Source organism: Astatotilapia calliptera, chromosome 18 (genome assembly GCF_964374335.1).
Source record: "Astatotilapia calliptera chromosome 18, fAstCal68.1, whole genome shotgun sequence".
NCBI lineage: Eukaryota > Metazoa > Chordata > Actinopteri > Cichliformes > Cichlidae > Astatotilapia > Astatotilapia calliptera.
Genome location: NC_137439.1, coordinates 17,976,990 through 17,998,663, shown reverse-complemented (window position 1 = coordinate 17,998,663; position 21,674 = coordinate 17,976,990). Strand labels below are relative to the sequence as shown.

General features: G+C 39.4%; 2 protein-coding genes across 3 annotated transcripts; one reads left to right on the top strand and one right to left on the bottom strand.

Moving 5' to 3' along the window:
* The first annotated feature begins 1,509 nt into the window (after positions 1-1,509).
* opn7a (opsin 7, group member a) lies at positions 1,510-10,576 on the top strand. Its single transcript, XM_026150078.2, has 5 exons — positions 1,510-1,893; positions 3,363-3,525; positions 3,619-3,746; positions 4,959-5,293; positions 6,821-10,576. Exons 1-5 carry the CDS (start codon positions 1,755-1,757, stop codon positions 7,460-7,462), a joined length of 1,407 nt encoding a protein of 468 aa, XP_026005863.2. The 5' UTR covers positions 1,510-1,754; the 3' UTR covers positions 7,463-10,576.
* On the bottom strand, positions 9,661-21,101 carry ripk1l (receptor (TNFRSF)-interacting serine-threonine kinase 1, like). 2 transcript variants are annotated; one of them, XM_026150670.2, is made up of 11 exons: positions 20,393-21,101; positions 20,037-20,199; positions 18,763-18,919; positions 18,481-18,618; positions 18,168-18,399; positions 17,917-18,066; positions 17,110-17,186; positions 16,870-16,945; positions 16,118-16,714; positions 15,837-15,986; positions 9,661-12,460 (listed from the first exon to the last, which is right to left on the bottom strand). In XM_026150670.2, exons 1-11 carry the CDS (start codon positions 20,445-20,447, stop codon positions 12,162-12,164), a joined length of 2,094 nt encoding a protein of 697 aa, XP_026006455.2. In that variant the 5' UTR covers positions 20,448-21,101; the 3' UTR covers positions 9,661-12,161. The 2 variants fall into 2 exon arrangements, with proteins under 2 accessions (XP_026006455.2, XP_026006456.2); XM_026150671.2 differs by having other exon boundaries at positions 20,477-21,101.
* Between the last annotated feature and the right edge of the window lie 573 nt (positions 21,102-21,674).

Sequence of the window (21,674 nt, the reverse complement as noted above, 5' to 3'; positions counted from 1 at the left end):
CTATCCGTGTTTGTTCAAACCACCTGCCTTATCTCTGAGAGAAGAAAAAGGGGGGAAGCATGGAGAAGTTTAACAGTGCAAACTCCTCTCTGTTCTTAGGTGAGTAAATGTGTGGGAGGTGATCGTTTGAAGCTCCCAAAAAAATCAGTGATAAACAAGACGGGTTTGCAGTTTTGTGAGCTAATAAAGCGTATATAACGGTGCGCCTCTGTGAGGTTTGCGCCTTTACGCACGGAGCTGGATTATAATTACTGCTTTTATCCGGCCGTGCCTCAGGCACATCTGTGATCTGTTAAGGACAGTAACTTGAGCAATACTTGAGCTGCAGGAGGCGGCTATATTTTGATGATGTTATTTTGATGTACTTTGGATTTGATGAATCTCTGCTGATCCATCGCTAAATTTGTCTTTTCACGTGTTCCAGCCGTTTGCAGTTTCACAAATGAAAGGTACACACGCCAAATTATGTATTGTCACTGCATTCATATTAAAATAATAATTAATGAATAGTTTATGGACATTAATTATTTTTATTTTATTTTCGAATAACCTGATGTAAACCTTAAACGTTACACACTGTAGGTTTTTGTAGCACAACTGCCATCTAGCGTCAGACTGTTGTGCTTGACATGAACAGTAAACATCAGGATTGCATGAACACAACCACTATTATTATTGAGATTGTTTTAATTGCACATATTAAGGTTCGCAGAGAAAAGTAGAGCAGTTCTGCAGTGTTGTTCACGGGTCTGTTGGAGATGTATTTTCCTGATACACCTTATTTATTGACCCTGATTTCATCTATTGATTTAGACCTGTCGGTCACTATCTGATTTTCGTTGCTGAAGCAGAATGGATGCATGAAAAATGGGAGTGCTGATGATACTGGCAGCTTATACAGGCATGTAAATACACAGGTCCTCCAAATATTTTACGATGCTGAAAAGAATTACACAGCCATGCATTTTGTTATTGTTTTATTAGTCCCCTCTGACACAAGCTTATGAAAGACATAATTCCATATATGTATATGAAACAGCTTTTTTTTCAGTTGAAGAACATTACATGTGTATAATTAATCTTACATTTATAATATAAATCATTGTCAATGTTTTAATGTGACAAAATTCAGGGTCTCTCTCTAGATTTATTCCATGTTACTGTTTAAGTTCCTTATTTACACATCAAATGTCATCATTTGTTTGAAATCTATCTACTTTACATCCAGATGTTTAATCAAAACATGTACTAATTATACCAATTGCTTGTTTTTCTTCTATGAGCTTTTTAAAACTTAAATAGTGAAATACTTCAAAATAGTAAAAAAAAAGTATTGAATATTTTTTTAATTTTCAAATGAAATAATGAAAAATGTAAATAATCAGATGAATATAATGAGATAAAAAGTACACTTGCCTGTGTAGGGTGGTAAGTATAAAGAGCTATGAAACTGCAATACCTCACATTATGGAATTACAGTAAATGTACCTGGTTCCATTCCATCACTGGTGGTCTGTGGAGCTATATAGTAATTAGTCCAATGTGCTAAAAGCTCCCCTGTGTTGACATGGCTCTTTCTACCTGGGCCCGTCTGCTCTGAGCAGTTAGTGTAAGAGCTACTTTAAGGTAATGTGTGAAAACCATCTACTTATTGCATTGAAAGACTAAAATATTTGATGTGAAGTTCTACAAAAACATCACAGTTTTGGATACATTTTTCATAAGACACAATCAGAAGGTCTGAAATTTCGCACATGCAATATGTGAGAACAGTTAACAGAAAAGTTTCTAAAATCTGTTTACAGATGGGGTTGTTAAATGAAGACATTGCATTCCACTCTAGCATACCGGCACCACTGGATATAACCGTGGCCGTGGTCTACTCTGTTTTTGGTGAGTTAAATCTAGTTTACAATACTATCAATGAGTTTTCTCTGAGTTCTGCTCAAGCTGAAATGAATAGCAGCATGAAGCAAGGCATCCTGCAGCGAAGCCTTGCAAGTACACTTTTATTTTTAACTGTGTTACTGTGTGTTATGCATTCCACTTCCACCTATATATACCCACACCCACTGTGTACTCATCCATCTGCATTTACTGTTTGTATCACAGATGTCATACATGGTGTGTGTGTTTTTTATATATATATAGAACCAGTGATTTTGTCAGTATTAATGAAGATACTCTACATTTAATATTTTACAGAATCATCAGCAATTCTATGTATTTGTATATGTTGCTAGGTAAATATGATAAAGCAGTATCCAGTGTTATGCCTGTAAGACAGTAGAAGTGTGAGTTTCTTATTATTCTGTAGATCCATAATACTTTGAAAGTTATATATACACTTTGTGGCCACTACTGTTCATGTGCTTGTTCGTGCATGTAGACATGATGAAGATGAAGATGAACGGCTGAAATTCAGACCAACCATCAGAATGAGGAAGAAAGTTGTTTTAAATGGTTTTGAATATCACATGGTTGTTGGTGCTGGACAGGCTAGTCTGAGTATTTCACAAACTGCTGATCTACTGGGACACAACCCACACAACCACCTCTATGGTTTATGAAGAATACACGGCATGTTGAACCTTGAAGCAGATGGGCTACAGAAGCAGAAGACCGCACCGTCACTCCTGTCAGCTAAGAACAGGAACACTGCCTGATCTGATAAGTCTTGCTTTCCGCTGCAACATTCAGATGGCATGGATGGGTCACAATTTAGCATAAAGAACATGAAAGCATGGATCCATCCTGGCTTGTATTAGATACTGGAGGTGGTGTAATGGGGTGGGAGATTTTGTTCTTGGGCCTCTCAGTACCAACTGGCCATCGTTTAAACTTCACAGCCTACCTGAGTATTGTTGCCGACCATGTCCATCCCGTTATGAGCACATTTCCTGATGGCTGCTTTCAGGCGGATAAACTGCCATGTCAGAAAGCTCAGATCATGTCAAACTGGTTTCTTGGACATGATCTGAGCTTTCTGTACTGAAATATCCTCCAATGCGATCAAACTAGTAGAGCACCTTTGGGATGTGATTGAATGGGAGGTTTGAGCACATCATGCTGGTGCTTCGTTGTAGTACACTTTATCTAGTACACTTTGTGTTGTGTTTGTATTAATGCACTTTATGTATTTACTTTATTATGTGGCTTTATGTTTTTTGGACAGATATAAAAGTCATATCTAATGTATTCTAGGCAAAAAGCATATTATCCAGTATGTTTGTCTTGTTTTAAACGGACAGCGAATTTGATGAAGCAATTTCTGAAAAGTCAAAACAAAATCCCTCCCATTGTCACCATCAAATCAGTATTTTATTCACATTCAGGGTTTTTGTTCTGGTTTATTTTTGCAGGAGTATGTTCACTATTTGGCAACAGCACACTGTTGTACATCTCTTACAAGAAAAAGAATGTCCTGAAACCCGCTGAGTACTTCATCATCAACCTTGCTGTTAGCGACTTGGGCCTGACTCTGTCCCTCTACCCCATGGCGATAACTTCAAGTTTCTACCACAGGTACAAAACTTGGCGCCTACTCCTTCTCAATCATTGATCTTTGAGCTATATCTTTGCTTTGAGCTGTCCTCTTTCTCACGCCCTCCCACACAGGTGGCTGTATGGGAAAACGGTGTGCTCCGTATACGCATTTTGTGGCATGTTGTTTGGCATCTGCAGTCTGACCACTCTAACCCTGCTAAGCATGGTGTGCTTTGTGAAAGTATGTTATCCGCTCTACGGTAAGTCTTCAAAGAGGCTGTTTTTGCTCGGTGAAATGACACGGGATTAACTACCCTATCCCCAAGTGGCTGAGTGTTGATTTATCTGTGGAAGGAAATGAGCCCTCTGTAAAGCACTGCACATTAGCTTTTCTTTGTTAAGTGACAAGTCAAAGGGCTGTGCTCAATAAGTACTGCTTGTGATGTTGGTTAACACTGTGCAGCTGGGTTTTCTATTTGGTCCCCATCCCAAAAAAGTGCATTTCTTTCAGTGCCTTAAAAAAAAGTGCTGGGACAAAAGTAATTTTAAAGTATGAGCCTACAAATAGAGATATTCACATTAATTGCTTTAAAATTGTAATATTTAACCTTGCATATTTAAATAAGTGCTTATTTTATTTTCAGCACTGACAGACATAATATCTGCGTAGTATATAAGGCTGACGTAACATCACTCGTCATTTGATGAACTTAGATTGCTTTAGAGGGCTCATCTTTTGTCTTCTGCTGCAGCTTAATGAGGCCTCGAGTCACCTAACCTCTTTATGTTCTACCTGAGCTCCTGTGGAAATTAGCAGTCTGTATAATTACCCAATGTACTTTTACTACTCCAGTGAAACTGGTACAGCCTACTTATCACCAAACTAAAATAAAAAAAAAAGACCTGTAAAATGCTGTGGATATGCACAGAACCTTCTCTGGGGACTGAGCTCTCTCTGAAAAATGTTTAACCATTTTCACTTCTTAAGAAACAGGCCATTGCCAATGAATGAGAATAGGCATAATTAGCCTCCTGGAAGGAGAACTGGCATTCCTGTGAGGCGCTCTTTCAGCAGACTGGCTTACAAGCCTGTGTAGAGATTGCAAAAATTTGAACTTCTTCAGGTTGCCTTATGTTATCTTTTAACAGTAGTCCAATCACTGTCTGTCAGTTGCAGAATGCAAAGGAATGCAACATAATAAAAACACCTTTCTTGGAAGTCCAAAAAAGCCATTGGGAAAAGCTAAACACTTGTGAATTCAGATGCAGTTCTTCAGCACTATGCTGTATATTAACTAGATTATGGAGTATAAGCATCTTAGAGCACACAGAGTATTTTTCACATGGTAAAGCATCATTTACCATACCATCATTTAAAGTATAAAAATGCACTGATCCACAAATGCAGTTGTGTGTCATAAATAATAACTCACATTCACATCATAAAATATTAACACAGTCTGTTTTTACAGGAAACAGGTTTAACTCTGTTCATGGCCGTCTGCTTATTGCCTGTGCTTGGGTCTACGCCCTGCTGTTTGCATGCTCCCCACTGGCCCACTGGGGGGAGTATGGACCAGAGCCTTACGGCACTGCCTGTTGCATTGACTGGCGCCTGTCCAATCAACTCAGCACAGCACGATCTTATACTGTGGCACTGTTCATCTTCTGCTACATCCTTCCATGCTGTGCTATCTTAGCATCTTACACAGGAATCCTGGTCGCAGTGCATGCATCTCGCAGAACTATGGAGCAACATGCATTGAGGCCGACTCACATGAGCAGCATCCAGATAGTTATTGTTAAGGTGGGTTAAGGTAAACTTCACTTAAACACTTCTGTGGACTGCTTTACCATGTTCTCCCCATAATGTGTGTTTATGTGTTTAAATATGTTATACTGAATGATTATACAGTGCTCGCCAATCACTAAGTAATAAGTAAAAAATTAAAGATGTAGTCAATTTATTCATACCTGCAGTTTTTTTTCACCTGCACTTTCAATTTTAAATTAAAGTGCAGGAAGACAAAAAAACGTGCATAGTGTGATCACCCAGTTATTGGTGGAAAGGCCAGGGTTTATGGGTAGCTTATAAAAACACTGCCTTAGAGAGAAGAGTCCTGTTTAGAGTTCCTCGCCTCGATTTGTTGTAGAAATTGACAGTGACCTCAATATATCTCCCTCATGATGCAGTTTCTCATTAAGAGAGAAGTTCTGGTTTCACTGTGATGGATACTGCTGCCTTTGCTGATTAATCATCATATTCTCTTCTCTGTAAGAACATCTGAGATTCATTTTTTTTTTTTTTTAAACTCATCATGAGGAGTGAGAAGAATGCTTTTTAAATCTTTGTGGCCTCTGCATGTTCTCTTTTAAATACAAACTGTTCATATGGGGGTATAGTGGTAGATCTCCTCACCCAGCTTTTTTCTTTAAATTTGTTTTTTGTTTTTCTTCCACCACAGTCTAGAGAGAATGGCAGGGGGTGTCAAAAGCACAAAATTAAATACAGGGAAGGCCAGCAGTGATTGCACAGGCTCACAAAAACACATGGAAGAAAATCTCAAAATGTAAAAGTGTGTCTTCATTTTCTTCCAAGGACACCATTATTCAAATTTGTCTTTACAACAAATAGCCGTTTGTTTCCAGTGCTGTGAAATAGTATTTGCTCCTCATGATTTTGTAGGTTTTTGTAAGTATTTGTCATACTTAGTGTCATGAAACCAGCTGTGTGCAGGCAGGAGAGAACCCAGAAGCAGACTCACGGAAATGGGACGTAACTCAAAAAACGGCTTTATTTACAGAAAGGGGAAGTAAACAATACAAAACTAAACCATATTTTACTGTTGTTACTGTCTTCCTTTTCTGACATGCTGGGTTACTCTTATGCAGTAATACGACTCAAACCTTCAAGAAAGCTTAGCTTTTGTCTCATCAGCCCACAGTCCAGTTTTCCTTAAAGTCTTGGGGACCAACGAGATGTTTGTTGGCAAATATGAGACGAGTCTTTGTGTTCTTTTTGGTCAGTAGTGGTTTTAAACTTGGAACTATCCCATTGATGCCATTTTTGCCCAGTCTCTTTCTAATTGTTAAATCATGAACTTTGTAACCCTTTCAGGATCTTTTAGCCTGCTTCACTCTGTCACACATATTATATTTAAGTGATACAACCTGTATTTAAGTGATTTCTTCATCCAGTATTCTGACATAAGGTAATGTTTTTCAGATAGTTGGGAAAGTTGACAAGTGTTACAGTTGTGTTTTTTTTTTTAATTAATTGGATTTGGTGAAAAGAAATGTTGAATTACACTTTCTGTGTTCTTTCTCCTGCTAGCTGAGTGTGGCTGTCTGCATTGGTTTCTTTGCGGCATGGAGTCCATATGCTGTCGTATCCATGTGGGCTGCCTTCGGACACATCGAAAACATTCCTCCCATGGCATTTGCCATGCCAGCCATGTTTGCAAAGTCCTCCACCATCTACAACCCGATCATCTACCTGATGCTAAGACCAAACTTCCGCAAGATGGTATGCAGCGATCTGGGTGCACTATGCCAGGTCTCTATGAAGGGCTGCATCTGCAGCCAGTGCCAAGTAAAGTGCTGCTTAAAGCCAAAGATCAGGGTCAGACTTCGTGCAGTCCACAGACAGACCATTCACTTTGCTTCATCCAACTCTGCTGCTCAACCACCAATAGTGACATTAAAGGGTCAGAGCTGTGAGAAGGGCAAGGATGTGTTTGAGTGCTTCAAACACAGCCCTCAAATATTTGGTGTCACTAAGCCAGCTGCCAGTAGAGAGTTATCACAAGATCGAGACATTCCAGTTCCTCTAACGCACGTGCAGAACGCAAAAAGTGAGTGCCGAAAAGAGAAATCCCTTATAGCCACCTCATGGGGGAAAAGAACTTTAGAAACGAATAATTTCTGTATCAATCTGGAGATGGTTCAAAGGCATGCAAAAGTGGCCTGGCCCTGATATTTGTTTAGATTTGTGAGCTTATTCACAAACTGTATCAATATTTTCAGGCATTAATGATACATACCTGAAGTGTTTGAGCAACAACCATGTCATATATTTATTTATTTATTTATGCTTCTTTAACTTCTCTTCCTATTCATGAAAAATGTGCCAAGTTGCATGGCTCGGATGACTTTCTTGGGGGGATTCCACCAACTGAAATAACTTCCCAGGGAAATTTATCAGATACTTTGAAGGTATTCACTTTTTAGGTGTTGCTCTGGGTTTCAGTGCAGCTAAATATGTAAAATACATTAAAATATTCCTCCACCTCAAACACTCTTCCAAGCACTGATGGAAAAAACACGCCTACATTTCGATTCCACATTGGCTAGGTCAGACGAGTGGAGTCTCTCTGTAAATGTTCAAAATCATCATTAATTCATTTCTACTTTCTAGGCTTTACATATCTAGGATTTGTTGTTCATATTTGACTATTCTTCTGGCTAACAGTGCCCTCCAGTTAAAGGTGAAATTATGCACTCTAAGAGAAGTGCTATGCAAATAGCTGCCAGCCTTTTACTATTAAAATATTAGTCATTTGTTCCAGGTAGAAGAAAAACTTTAGTTTGACCTTTGGAGATTCAGCATGTATGACACACCCAACTTATTACTTTAGCATGTTTGGGAGGCATTTATTATATTATACTACGTATCATTATCCCATAGCAATATTGAGTTAAGCTATTTATAATCATGGCTTTGTGTATAAAAGGTATTTTGTGATTTGCAAGGTAATCGTTTTTCCTTTGATTATTTATCACAGCAGCACACCCCTGTGTATAGATAGAAACTGAGAGTCAGCACTTCCTTTACTGTAACATTACAAACAGTGTTTACACTGACCACTCGCAGGTACTGTAATAGTGGATGGTGCTTTGTGAATTATCTATGTATGTGATCTAGAAAATGAAATATTTGTGCATAATACTGTTTTTAAGTTATTATACAGTCTAACTCAATAACACAAACTTCAAATCAGTCTGAGTAGAGAATACTCAATACTCAATATTTTATGCAACAATATTTTTTTTTACTTGTATATACTCATGAGCCACTTCATTCGGTGTATATGTATTCAACTGCTCTGTCATGCAAATACCCAATAAGCCAGTCACATGGCAGCTATTCAATACATGGTCAAGTCAACGTGCTGAAGTTTAAACTGAGCTTGAGAATAGGAGAGACAGGTGATTTTATTTGGTTTACAGAGTACGGTCTGAAAAAGAGAAAGTATCCAGTGAGCTGCAGTCGTTTGGGTGAGAATGCCTTGTCAGAGGAAAATAGCTGGTCTGCTATGAGCTGACATTATGGCAACAGTGACTTCTTGTTAAAACCAAGGTATGCAGAAGAGCATCTCTGAACACTGAAGCAGATGGCCTTATCATACTGTGTGTCACTCCAGCTAAGAACAGGAAACAGGCTACAATTCACACAGGCTCACCTAAATTAAAAAATGCATCCATTTATGAGCACAGTGAACCCATCTCCTGATGCACCATGTTAAAAAGCCCAGATCATCTCAAGCTGGTTTCTTGAACATGACAGTGAATTCACTGTATTCAAATGACCTCCGTAATCACCAGATCCCAATCCAGTAGAGCACCTTTGGGATGTGGTTGAATCTTTTCTGTAAAGGTAATGTGAATCTGAATCTGGACAGTTACTCAGGACCAAACAGACCATTTACATAAAGCTTCGTTTTTAGATTCATGGCTGATGTTCCTTTACATGAGGTCATCCAAGGACTCTACAACAACTTCATCTAAATAAAATATTGTTGTTGGGTTCTTTTGCTCCCTCCCATGTTTTTCCTTTTATGTCCTGTGTACATAAGTACATAATCAGATAGTCTACAGACCCAGAGAGCACTATTTAAACATCATCAAATCTGAAACTAAATCTGCATTTGTATGTAATATAAGTATGTATATGTGCCTTTGTAGCTCAGAGCGTTATCACTAAACCATCAACTTCAAGGACTGATGTTCTTTATCTAATAAACTCCCCATAGAAAAAAATTCTGATTTGCAAAAGTACACTAGCACCATGTCGGTAATTCATTAAAAAGTCCATCAAAACACGAGTTTGAATTTCTTTTGGCTTTTTATAGTCTGGATTGCTCAGTTCACTCAGAGATCACTCAGCTCCAATGATTTGTCTCACAATTTTTTATTGTTAAAAAAATGACCTGTGTCTCACATCTCACCATGTATCCTGGCAGTTTGCCATATAACTGGCATTGATATCGGGTATGACGGAAAAATAAACACACACTGGGGGCGATCGTGGCTCAAGAGTTGGCAGTTCGTCTTGTAATCAGAAGGTTGCTGGTTTGAGCCCCGGCTCCGACAGTCTCGGTCGTTGTGTCCTTGGGCAAGACACTTCACCCGTTGCCTACTGGTGGTGGTCAGAGGGCCCAGTGGCGCTAATATCCGGCAGCCTCGCCTCTGTCAGTGCGCCCCAGGGTGGCTGTGGCTACAGTGTAGCTTGCCATCACCAGTGTGTGAATGGGTGGATGACTGGATGTGTAAAGCGCTTTGGGGTCCTTAGGGACTAGTAAAGCACTATACAAATACAGGCCATTTACACAATATTTACTTGGAAGGAAAATGTGTTTTTCGGTGACATAAAGTATTGTGCAAAAGTCTCAAGCCACCTGTCAATTCTTTACATTTTGCTAGAAACAAGAGAACAGTGTAGAGCGATTTACTGAAACGTGCAAACATGGAAATACAGTATAGGAGGCAAAAACAGAGTTTATACAATTCTAATGATCTTAAAACCATGACTGAGATAGATTGCTGTAAACATCTGTAAACATCTCACTTGGTACATATTGATTTGAGCCACAAATTTTAAATTTGGTTACCCACTGATTTTCAACCCAGTTCTTGTGTTTCTTGTGTCATACCTCAGCCTTTTCTCCCCATTCATCTGGTGTAAATGCATATTTTTTAGGCGTGCCACGGTGTTTGTCCTCCATTTATTTAGTTTGCTCATATTTTTTTAAGGACAGACGCCACATCATACTGAGATGTAAGTTTTCAGCTAACTGCTCTTTGGAAATCCCCTTGTTGGTGCAAAAAGCTATTTTATGCCTGTCTAACTGCTTTATCTTTGGTCTTTTTCACAGACCCAGCTAAAATGTGAAAAACAAGAATTTGTTTTTGTTGCAAGTAAAAAAAAGCACGTGCCTAAAGATACAACTAAAAATAGTTTCTTTCCTAGGGTGTCTGTTATGTGTAGACACAACACTTGCTCGTCCCTTGTGTTAGGTGCATTTCTTTTGCTTGAATTATTCATTCTGTAGAGTCAGGTGACTTAAAAAACAAGAAAAACATTCCTCTGAAAGTGGTCGGCTACAATGACTGAACTGAAAATGAGTGAAAAACAGCCCATGGCAAAAGAAACACATAATAAGACTTTCAGAAAGCCTGGAGAGCTACAGCTCAGGACAAATCTTTTCACGCACAATATGAAGAGTGGCTCAAGAATATTGCACAGTACTGCACTGGAGAACGACACACTTAGAAATTAAAGCCTGTTGCTGTTTTAAAACATATGATATAGTGACCGCTCGGGACTAGTTATCAGTAACTAACTTCATAAACATATTTGTCAGAGGATAACAGCTGTAATGAATATGATGAAGACTCTGCTAGACTAAAAAAATCATTCAAAGTTTGAAAAAAAGGAGGGTTTTTTCATACATGGAGTTCTTTTGTAATGCTGAAATGTAGTTTGCATGAAGATGAAGAAAAGACATTTGACATGCAGACCCTCAATACTGTCTCTAACTATACACAGACACACTCTCTGTCTTTGGCAAGACGCTATAATTCTGACGGAGAGAAAGTAACGTTTCAATCCAAAATGCTTATTATGTTTGAATGAATCACTTCATTAACATTAAAAGAATTGAATCACCAACTCACGCGTACTTTTGCTTTACCGTCATCAGATTAATGGTAGCAGTTTGGCTTACTCGTGACAGCAAACGTTTTCATTTGTATTTCATTGTTCCTTATGACGTTTTGCTGATGATGTTTTCAGCTTGTCACAGGCTCATTGGCCTTACCTGTTCTGTGATTGTAGTCATTATGTTTGTGTTGGACTGGAATAAACGTGTGCCACACACCATTTGACAGTCCCTGTACATGAATTCATTATTCTGTTAATGTGCACAAACCCACTGGCTTCTTCATACCAACCAAAACCCAACAACCTCGAAACAGTTCATATTCAAATTTAAACCTTAGCCTGAAATGAATATTTAGAGACTTGTCACCATATAGAGCAATACAAAAATCCACAATTTCATGTTAATATCTTCTTAGCAGGCGAAGCTATATCACAAAGGCATTCAATTTCATCGAAACAGTGTTTAGTAACTTGTCAAAGACTATTTCCTAAGAAAGTTTAAAGAAAACTTAATGACAGTTTTCTTTGCTCACAGAAAACTGACATTAAGCTCTATGTTTATCATTTTTGAAAAGCAGAGAAATGTATTTCAGATGAGGTGATAAGTTTTCAGTGTGTCCACCTCTACTAAAATGATCCTTCAGGCTCAGAGCCATGAGCAGAGTTTATAATTGCGGCCACCGTAGATGATAAATCAATCAGAGAACATGAGACACGTCAGTTGCTGTAAGGTTTATCCCAGTGAGGAAGACGAATTGCAGAGGTCTAGTATTTTCTGGATGACATCTACCTTTATGTTTCCGTCTAGAGCTCGGCAAAGCTTCCCAACTGTACACCCAATACAGCCCTCCTTCATTTTCCAGCGCTCCAGCATCTGGTGCACCATTTCTGGCAGGCCATCACGATAGCAATCATGCTCTATGGTCTCTATATCCACATTGGTCAGACCCAAACGCCGCGCACAGCGCTTCCACTTGGTCCCAATGTTTTCTCTCAGCACGTCCAGGTGCTCCTCCATCACAGGATGGTCCTCTAACGGAAACACAAGATAAATATATTACAGAGGTGCCAGCAGCAACAGAATATGCTGCATCCAGCGAAAGAAAGTAAAGTTTTATGAGGAAGGAAATGCAATATGTTTGTTAGAACTCAAGGAAACACAAAATGCGTTTTGGTGAATACAGTACTGTGCAAAAGTCTTGAGCCACCACTCTTTTATTTGTATCTTGCTTCCAAGGAGCCAGGAGTCATTTTTAAAAAGTGGTCTTGATCAATAGTTCTCCAGGCTTTCTGACAGTCTTTCAAAGTTTTTCTTTGGACACTGGCTGCTTTTTTCACAGATTTTCATTGCATTCCTTGTACCTGACCGTTGTCAGAGGAATCTTTTTTCTTTAAATGAACCAGTGCTGTGTCTCCACTAGGGCTGCCACAAACGATTATTTTGATAGTTGACTAGTCACCGATTATTTATGCGATTAGTCGACTAATCAGATCATCATCCACTGGACGTAAAACTACAGCTTATTGCACCAGCAGCATCTGCTCTTATATAACTATCATTAGCTTACAGCTTTAAGCTTTTAAGGTGCTAACTAAAAATAAAGACAAGATGATAGTTTATTCAATTTTAATGAAATTTGCAGATTGTTTCGGTAAAGTTTAATAAACTCCTTGCTATCTAAAATATAACAGGACAACGGAGTATATTCTCCAGCATCTCACACTTCTGATAATCAGCTGTCTGCTTGACATTTATTCAGCTGTGTAAAAACTATAACTTTAATCTCAGCCAAACCGATTTACTCAGGAACAAATAAAATACAAAAAAAAAAAAAAAAGCCAAACAACAACATTTTTAATTTATCTAAGTGACTCATATATATTTAACCTGAGTCGCGAAAGACGGCGGTGGGTTTGAAAACAATTTGCCGGGAGTCCGGTGTTCTCACGGCGCTAGTGACCTAGCCCCCGGCTAGCTATCGAGCTAGTGGGTAACAGACGTCTCCGAAAACGTCGGAGCGCTTTTGAAAATATGTGGTGTCCTGATAAACTGAGCCGATATTTGAGGTTTACACAGCTACATTCTCGCCTGAAAATATGTTAAACGTTTATTTTGTGACCCAGAAAGAATAATAAGAGTAATATTAAAACTAACTAGCTACCGCCATTGTTGGAAACTAAGCTGGGCCGCGCTATGAATTCTGGGACACAGCTGCTTCTTCTTCTTCGGGGTTTAACGGCAGCTGGCATCCTTGTACATGCTGTGCTGCCATCTTCTGTTTCAGTCCGTTATTACACTCTTAAATCCTGCTATTATTCCTGCGTCTTTTGCGATCTTACAAAGCTTCAAACGACACGTCGACTATTAAATCAGTTGTCGACGATTTTGATAGTCGACGTAATCGTGACTAGTCGACAAATCGTGGCAGCCCTAGTCTCCACAAAGCTTATTTCAAATTGTATTTCTAGGTTCTTTGTTACTAGCAGTCTGTTCCAAAAACACATCATTTGTTCACATTTTCTCCAGTCGAATTGATGAAAAATGCCAACAAACAGTATTTTTGCACAAAAAGATGTTTCCTAAAGACCTATTCTCTAAAACGTTGGCATATCTTGGCATTAAGGTTAGTTTAATTTAAGATATATTAGAGATAGAGATATATTAGAGCCATTCTCAATGAAGGAAAACCAGGAGACGAGGCTGAGGTATTCCAAATTACACAAGAACTTACTGGAAACCAGTGACAACACTCATATGGAGTGATGAATTCAAATGTTAAAGTTTTAATTCAGATTTTGATCTGCCATTCAATACCATCTGGAAAGCAACAGCTTAATTTGCAACAGCCTGAATTTTCAGCATGACAATGCATTACTGCAGTATAGGCCTACCTGGATAGAAAAACACTGTCATGGATTGAGGCAGTGTGGGATCATCTTGAGAACAGAAGAAAAGGCAGCAAACATCCAAAGAAGAGCTTTGAATGTACTTCGAGAACCCTGGAGAACTACTCCTCAAGACTACTGAAAGAGCTCAGTCAGAAGAATAAAGATGGTAATACCAAATACTGACCTTGTACAAACTCTATTATTGCCTTATATACTGGATTTCCTTTGATGTTTGCACGTTTCAATAAATTTCTGCACCTATTTACCATTTTTTTCTAGCAAACCATGAAGAAATGAAGAGTGGTTGAAGAACTTAGAAGGGCAAATTAAAGCTTATGGGTTTCTAATGGTCATATGTGACTAGGGATGGGTATCGTTTAGGTTTTATCCGATACCGGTGCCAAATCGGTACTTTTGAAACGGTGCCGGTGCTCAAACGGTGCTCAAACCGGTGCTTAAAGAATGGAGAACACAAAATTGGTCCAAAAACCTCTCATGTTCAGCTGTTTTTTGTAAAAAAGATAACAATGTTAGCCTTTTCTGCAGCTATGGGGCATATATGGTATCACTCTTGGCTGGAAGCAGTGCTTAAACAATGGAAAAAACACAAACTTTGTCCTAAACCTCTCATGTTTAACTGTTTTCCACTTTTTCTTTGGTCATTTTAGCCTTTTTGGCCAGGGTGAAGGGAGTATCTGCCATCAAACAAGAAGACAGCCGCATGTAGCTATGATGATGTTTGCTAGTTCACCTTACCTGCATTAATGTAATAACGTGGTTAGCCTACTCAACGTAAATTAGCTACTCACGCAGAGAAGAACTGCTGCTGCTGCATCATCATCCTCATCATTTCTGCTACACTGGCAGGGCTAGGGGCCAGGACTCTCCTCTTCGTGTTTTTGGGGGGATGTTGCATAACAGGCAACCCACCCGCAGTAGATGTGCTCGGTGTGAGGTCTCGCAGCAAGCTATCAAATACAGCGCATTTCTGGGCTTTTAAAAAAAACGCTATGCGTCGCCAGGTGTTTCATCGGATTTGAGGTGTTACCTCCTTTGACAGTATCACAGTATCAGCTTAAAGCACTTGTTGCAGGCTGCTGAGTTTGCATATTTTGATATGAAGTACAGCCAGACTTTTGACCGCTTCGCCTTGGACATTTTTAATCTGTAGCTCTGCTCTAACAGAACGTACGTACCTGGCCCCGCCTACTATCCTCGGAAACGTAAAATGATTGGCTAGAATCTAAAGTGTATCACAGCTCAGGAAAAAAAAGCACCGAAATAAAGCACCGAAATGTGCGCTGCTTTTCGGTCTGGTTACTACCGTTTATGTCAGATGGCACCGGACACCGGTACCCATCCCTATATGTGACCAAACTATCTCCGGGGTTTGGAAAGATGAGCCAATAAAAATAAAAATCACAACAACGTGTTCAACTACAGCTCTAGTAAATTAAAAGTGCATTTGTGATCTTCAGGCATGAAAAGTTCATAAACAGACAGAAATGTTATGTTTTACCATATTTCTGAATGCCTTCTTTGATGGGAGAGTTAGTTGAGCTGTTAGCAGATACAGATGACAAGCTAAGAGAGGGGTCATAACCTCTGATGCTCATTGTGTTGTTGCTTCCAATCTGAATCCCGCTGGCATTCTGAATGTAAAGGGGTCCTGGTCAGAAAACAAAAACAAACACACGTAAACACAACTGATCCAAAAACAAGGAGATAACACAAAAAGCTGGAGACACCCCTCAGGGATTAGATTCAGAATTTCTTCAAACACTTATGTTTTAATAGTACCCTGATCGTGCATCTGGCAACTCTTTGAAGTGGTCAAAAGATGTCCAGAGGTGAGGTCAGGGGCAGACGTATCAGACACTGGGTAAGTTGGCCAGGACTGCTGCCGGTCGAAGTGGGAGTGGGGATGTTGCTGGTTAAACGCTGACAGAGAGGGTGTGCTCGAAGATATAGGTAAGGGGAATGGAGTAGGTGTGGAAGAGGTCTCAAAGGCACCTGCAGAGGGACGATACCAAGGCTCTTCCTGGTTTGCGGGCCGCAACGGCTCAGCTTTTGTCCAGGAGAGTACAGAAGATTTTTCTTGTTCTGGTTGCCGTGCAGAGTGATCCGAAATGCTGACGTTGCTTCGCAGGAAAGGATTTGCGGTATGGAAGGAGTTGCCAGCATCGGAGTGGTTCTCACAGTTATAACTGCCGTGTTTGTGGTACTGAAGCTCCCGATCCAGCTTCTCCTGCAACTCTGAAGGGCTGTTACTTGCCTTAGCATCTGTCTGAAGATGCCCTGGACATTGTTCATATTGGTTGCCGTGCAGATCCTCGATACTGGCTTCAACTGGCACGGACACACTTCTGTCTGAACTTATCAACGGAGCGGGGCAATCTACAAGTTGAGGAGAGACAGTAAAACAATAAAGCTGCTCAAAGGTTTTCAGGATTTCTAAACAGCATTAAATGTAGCACAGAATGCAAAGGAGGGGATCAGAAAATATACAATGCGTTTTTTTTCTGACGACCGGGTTTACGGAGCACACTCACCTCCTGAAAAACTTTCAGGGCTCACTGATAAAGACTTCATCTTCTCAACAAGATCATCTGGGCCTTCGTATGAATTCTGCAATAATAAATAAATAAATTTTAAAAAACTAAAATTTTAATAACACTGTCATTAGGAAGATATGTTACACTATATATATAATGTTTGTTTTTATTAAAATACTGCTTAATGTCTGTGATTATTTTAAAAAAAAGATCACATATAGAAAATATTTATTCAACCTTCAGGTGAAGTAAATCTTCCTCTACAAGCGGTTCAAGGTTTTCCATGTAGAAAGGATGGAAGATGTTGTAGGCCTCTGCGAGACATTAAATAAGAGGAAAGAAAACTGACTCAACAAAACTCAACAAACAAAAGTGTTGCATTCACTTTATACACTCACTGGCCATTTTATTAGATACATCTGTTCGACTGCTCGTGAACACCAACAAGCAACTCGATGCATTTAGATGTGTAGACATGGTCAAAATGACCTGAAGTTCAAACTGAGGATGATTTAAGTGACTTTAAATCTAGTGTGTTTGTTGGTGCCAAAGTCTGTTTATTCCAGAAACTGCTGATCTACGGGAATTTTCATACACGACCAACTCTAAGATTTACATATGAACATGATCTAAACAAAGAGAAAATATTGTTATTGTATTGTATACTATTGATACTAGACCTCAGAGGACAATGGACAGACTGCTTTGAGCTGACAGGAAGGCAACAATTACTCAACAGCAAGATTAATTCACATAACCACTCATTACAGAAGAGCATCTTATCTGAATGCGCAACAAGTCGAGTCTTGTGGCAGATGTGTTAGAGCAGCATAAGACCACAGACTGAGTTCACTGCACTCAAACTGCCAGATCTCAGTCAGACAGAGCATTTGTTGGATGTGGTGGAACAGGAGATTTGCATCTTGGATGTGCTGCTGACAAATCTGCAGCAACTGTGTGATCCTATCGTGTTGATATGGACCAAAATTTCTGGGAAATGTACCTAATGAGTGTGCTTATAATTCACAAATACAAAAAGGAAACCTTTAAAAGTCGGCCGTTCCTCAGGATTGCGATCCCAGCATCTTTTCATGAGCTGAATTATTTCAGAAGGTGTGTCTTCTGGAATAAGATCCTCTGCCGGTCGGTCACCGTTACGAACACACTGGCTGATTTGGTCTTCACTCCTGGCATCTGGGCATAAAAAGATGCTTTCTTTAAATGCTGTATGCAGTGGATATGCTACATCTGGTAATCTTTGGCAAACTTTGGCATGTCATGATATCACAGCTCACTTGCATATGGCTCTTCCCCTGTGAGAATGACCCACACCACGATGGCAAAACTGTACACGTCAGACTTCTCAGTGGAGGGATTATGAATACTCTCCAGGTGCTCCGGGGCCATGTAGCTCAGTGTGCCAGCTCCTCTCACACCAGTCGATCGCCCCATACGGCTCTTCCTGCGAGATTCCTCCTTGGTGAGTTTACTCCACGTCTGGCAGGTGGCCAGACCAAGATCTGCAATCTGCAAGAAATCCTTCACCATGACTGTGAATGCCAGCAGACAGAATCCTACATGTGTCATGACCCAGAGAGTGTAATGTACCTTGATGTGAAAATCCTTGTCCACTAAGATGTTTTCTGGCTTGATGTCCTTGTGTATGATACTCTTTTCTGTGAGGTACATCATTCCCTCCAAAATCTCTAGAATGATTCTTCCCTTGATAGATATCGGCACACTGACCTGAAGAACACAGAGATTATAGTGTAATAATGCTCCAGTTCATGATAAACTGACAAAAGTGGAACTCTTTAAGGCGACACGCTATCGATGAAAACCACAAAAGCTGTGTTTGTTACAGGTATTTATTGATTTAAGCCTACTAACGGTCTCCAGCATGTCCAGAAGGTTGCCTCTGGGGATGAGTTCCATGACAAGAGAGCAATCTCGATCCTCCATAATCACACCCAGCAACTTGACCACTCGCTCATGGTTCAGGCTCGCCATGATCTTTCCCTCCTCCAGTAGCGATTTTTTACTCTCCCTGGAAAGTTTGTTAAATGTAATAAGAGAAAGCTTTTGCATAGGAAAACTGACAATGCGAGCATATTCTTACCGACTTCAACAACCCAATTCTGATATCTAAGCATGTGTGGGTGTGCAGTAACAGATAAGTAAGAAATATAGTCTTTAATTCTGTGTTTCTGTTACCATTTATAATCATACAGACAAGCCAGAGCAGTGATTCTGTTTCTAGTGCTACAGAAATACATTTATCATCTTATACTGATAGGGATTAAGATAAAGACAACATTTTTTTAAATTATGTTAAACATTTTTTTGGTATTTGGTGGAGCTGATTGAAAGTACTGAGGCAAGACTTTGGATTGGCACGTGCCTCACAGCGCATCTGAGATACAAACAATAAGCTGACAAGTAAAAATATAAGCAACAATTTTTATAATCACTGTTTATATTTTGTATTTATAAATACATAAATACAATTATAAATTCATTTTGTATTTATTTACATGCAGACTGTTATGGGGACAACGCACTACATTTGAAATTTTGTCTCAAAAGATAAAAAGTGAACAGATATTCTTCACAATTTAAAAAAAAAACTAAATAGTCAATAATTAATAGAATAATTAATTCATGGGAAAGAACCGTTTTGTTTTTGTACAGTCCAGGCATGTCTCACAAGAAATCTTATGGCCTTGGATCTAGTAGCTAATTTAGTCTGTGTTCTTAGTGCTAGACTGAGTATTATCCCTAACTTTAAAACTTTACCCTTTATAGGAACGAGTTTTCTTTAAATTCGTGTATATCCGGATATAAAAACTGATTTTGGACTTCTTCGGCATTGAGCTGAATCAACCTGTCTCCATTTCCTTGTTCAAAAGGGAAGTGGTAGTGTCCAAGGTAGTGTCCCTTTTCACAGCACACTACCTTGGTATAGACAACCGTAATAACGAGTACATTCATTTACATACGTGTGTATTCATCTGTGTTATTATACTTTCTGCACGCTCTAAAAGTGTCTCGCTTGGTTGCGTGGAAAACTTCCCAGGACACATGATTCAAGTTATCGTTGGACGAAGGGGAATACCCTTGGGTAGCACATGCAGTAACATATTACAACAACTACAACAACTTACTCGTTGCGCAGACGTCCAGTGTACATAGTCTTTAACACCACCTGGCCCAGCGTCACATGATAACATAAGTAAACTTCTCCAAAACCTCCGTAATCCAGGGGTTCTTTTATAATGAGATCCGTCGACCTCATGTGAAGTGAGGACTCCGGCGCGGTGGCCATCCCTGGGAAGAATTCACAGTGTCACATCGGAAAAAACAAAAAACCTACAGCTCAAACAAAGCCGTGACAAAGCGCACAGGACACAGTTTAATTAGTGAATCGGCTAATCAACATCCGTAACAATCACAACACTGTGACAGAGGTCAGCTAACAACACAGGCTATCCCAAAGTGTCGGCATCTTTAACTGACTTACTTCCATAACTAAATGAATTACTCGGGAAACAAAACTGTAGGGGGAACACATCCATTCACTTCCAGTATCAAACAAAACAGTTACCGAAAATGTGCTGGAAAGGTCCAAGTAAAGCAGTTTATTTCTATTTCCGGGATTTCCTCGACGACCTACTTCAAAAGTGAAAAGCGCAAGATAAAAAGAAAAAAACTACAAGCAGGCTTATAAATCGATGACAGAAACAATCCAGGGGTGCTAGTAGATTCAACTATGTACTGTCGGAGATGCCTTTAACACAAAGCAGAAATACGGGATAAGATTATTAATCTTTGTGTGCGTTTGTCTTGTCTTATCTGTTGTGTTCACATTGTTTTTTCTCTTTCTCTTTCTTTTTTTTTTTTTTGGGGGGGGGGGCCAACACTGCAATTTTTGCCGATCGCTGTAAATCGTTGAGTGTCACGTTGGTGCCACCTAGTGGTGAAACTCTTTGAAGGAGAGGCCTGTTCATATTTCATGATGGTGACACTGATGAATCGCTCTAGCTGGATCTAAACGGCAGTTGTCATAGGAGGGAAAAACAACGTTCTCATCGAATTAAAAAATTAAGGTGTAAGCTAAGCTAAGTTAAGATGAGGACTTTGACGTTTTATTTTATTTTTTTTAATAATAACAAAAAACCCCAAAAGACAAGTTAATATGATGGAGTAATTAAAATGAAGCACTGACCGAAAAAAAAACAAGTTCATTGATAAATTGAATATTTATGCGAAACTAGAGCGGGAAACCACCTGAATTGTAGCCACTGACAATGTGGGCGATGTACTACAAGTAGGCCTACATTTTGGGCAGCCTATCTGTGAACGCCCACACTATAAATTCCTCCTTTTGCACACCAAAGCCACATCAAAGCAGTATCATATTTACCTGGCTCATATTGTCTCCATTTTATTGCCTTGCAAGTTTTTTTCTTCAACTTTTTTCTGTTAATTACATTTATTGGTGGTAATTGACACTTGAGGAGAAATGGAGTGCTCTTACCAACAATTAAAAGACAAAAACAAACTGGTGAGTGAAATGACTGAATTCAAGCTTAAATTCCACCTACTTATGACTGCTTGGAGATTCACATAGATGACCTTGTTTAGTGGCACAGTATCGGGCAGCGTTCTCATTCAGTTTTGGCAGTTTACAAATGAGTTTAGGTCCAATAGTGTGTTGACTCTCTCTATAAACTCAACTTACTTTATGGCAAAACTACAAGAAGTGATAAAAATATCTGATGTTGTCTCCTGCCCAGTTTTCT

What these genes read in the sequence shown, in the direction of transcription:
- opn7a (XM_026150078.2), top strand. Translation starts at nt 1,755, where the DNA reads ATGCAATATGTGAGAACAGTTAACAGAAAAGTTTCTAAAATCTGTTTA. An exon ending in CGTGGTCTACTCTGTTTTTG is followed by an intron (nt 1,894 to 3,362) that starts GTGAGTTAAATC and finishes TTATTTTTGCAG; the next exon opens with GAGTATGTTCACTATTTGGC. An exon ending in ACTTCAAGTTTCTACCACAG is followed by an intron (nt 3,526 to 3,618) that starts GTACAAAACTTG and finishes CCTCCCACACAG; the next exon opens with GTGGCTGTATGGGAAAACGG.
- ripk1l (XM_026150670.2), bottom strand. Translation starts at nt 20,447, where the DNA reads ATGGATGTGTTCCCCCTACAGTTTTGTTTCCCGAGTAATTCATTTAGT. An exon ending in TAATTCATTTAGTTATGGAA is followed by an intron (nt 20,200 to 20,392) that starts GTAAGTCAGTTA and finishes AATTCTTCCCAG; the next exon opens with GGATGGCCACCGCGCCGGAG. An exon ending in TTGCCAGATGCACGATCAGG is followed by an intron (nt 15,987 to 16,117) that starts GTACTATTAAAA and finishes TTTTCTGACCAG; the next exon opens with GACCCCTTTACATTCAGAAT.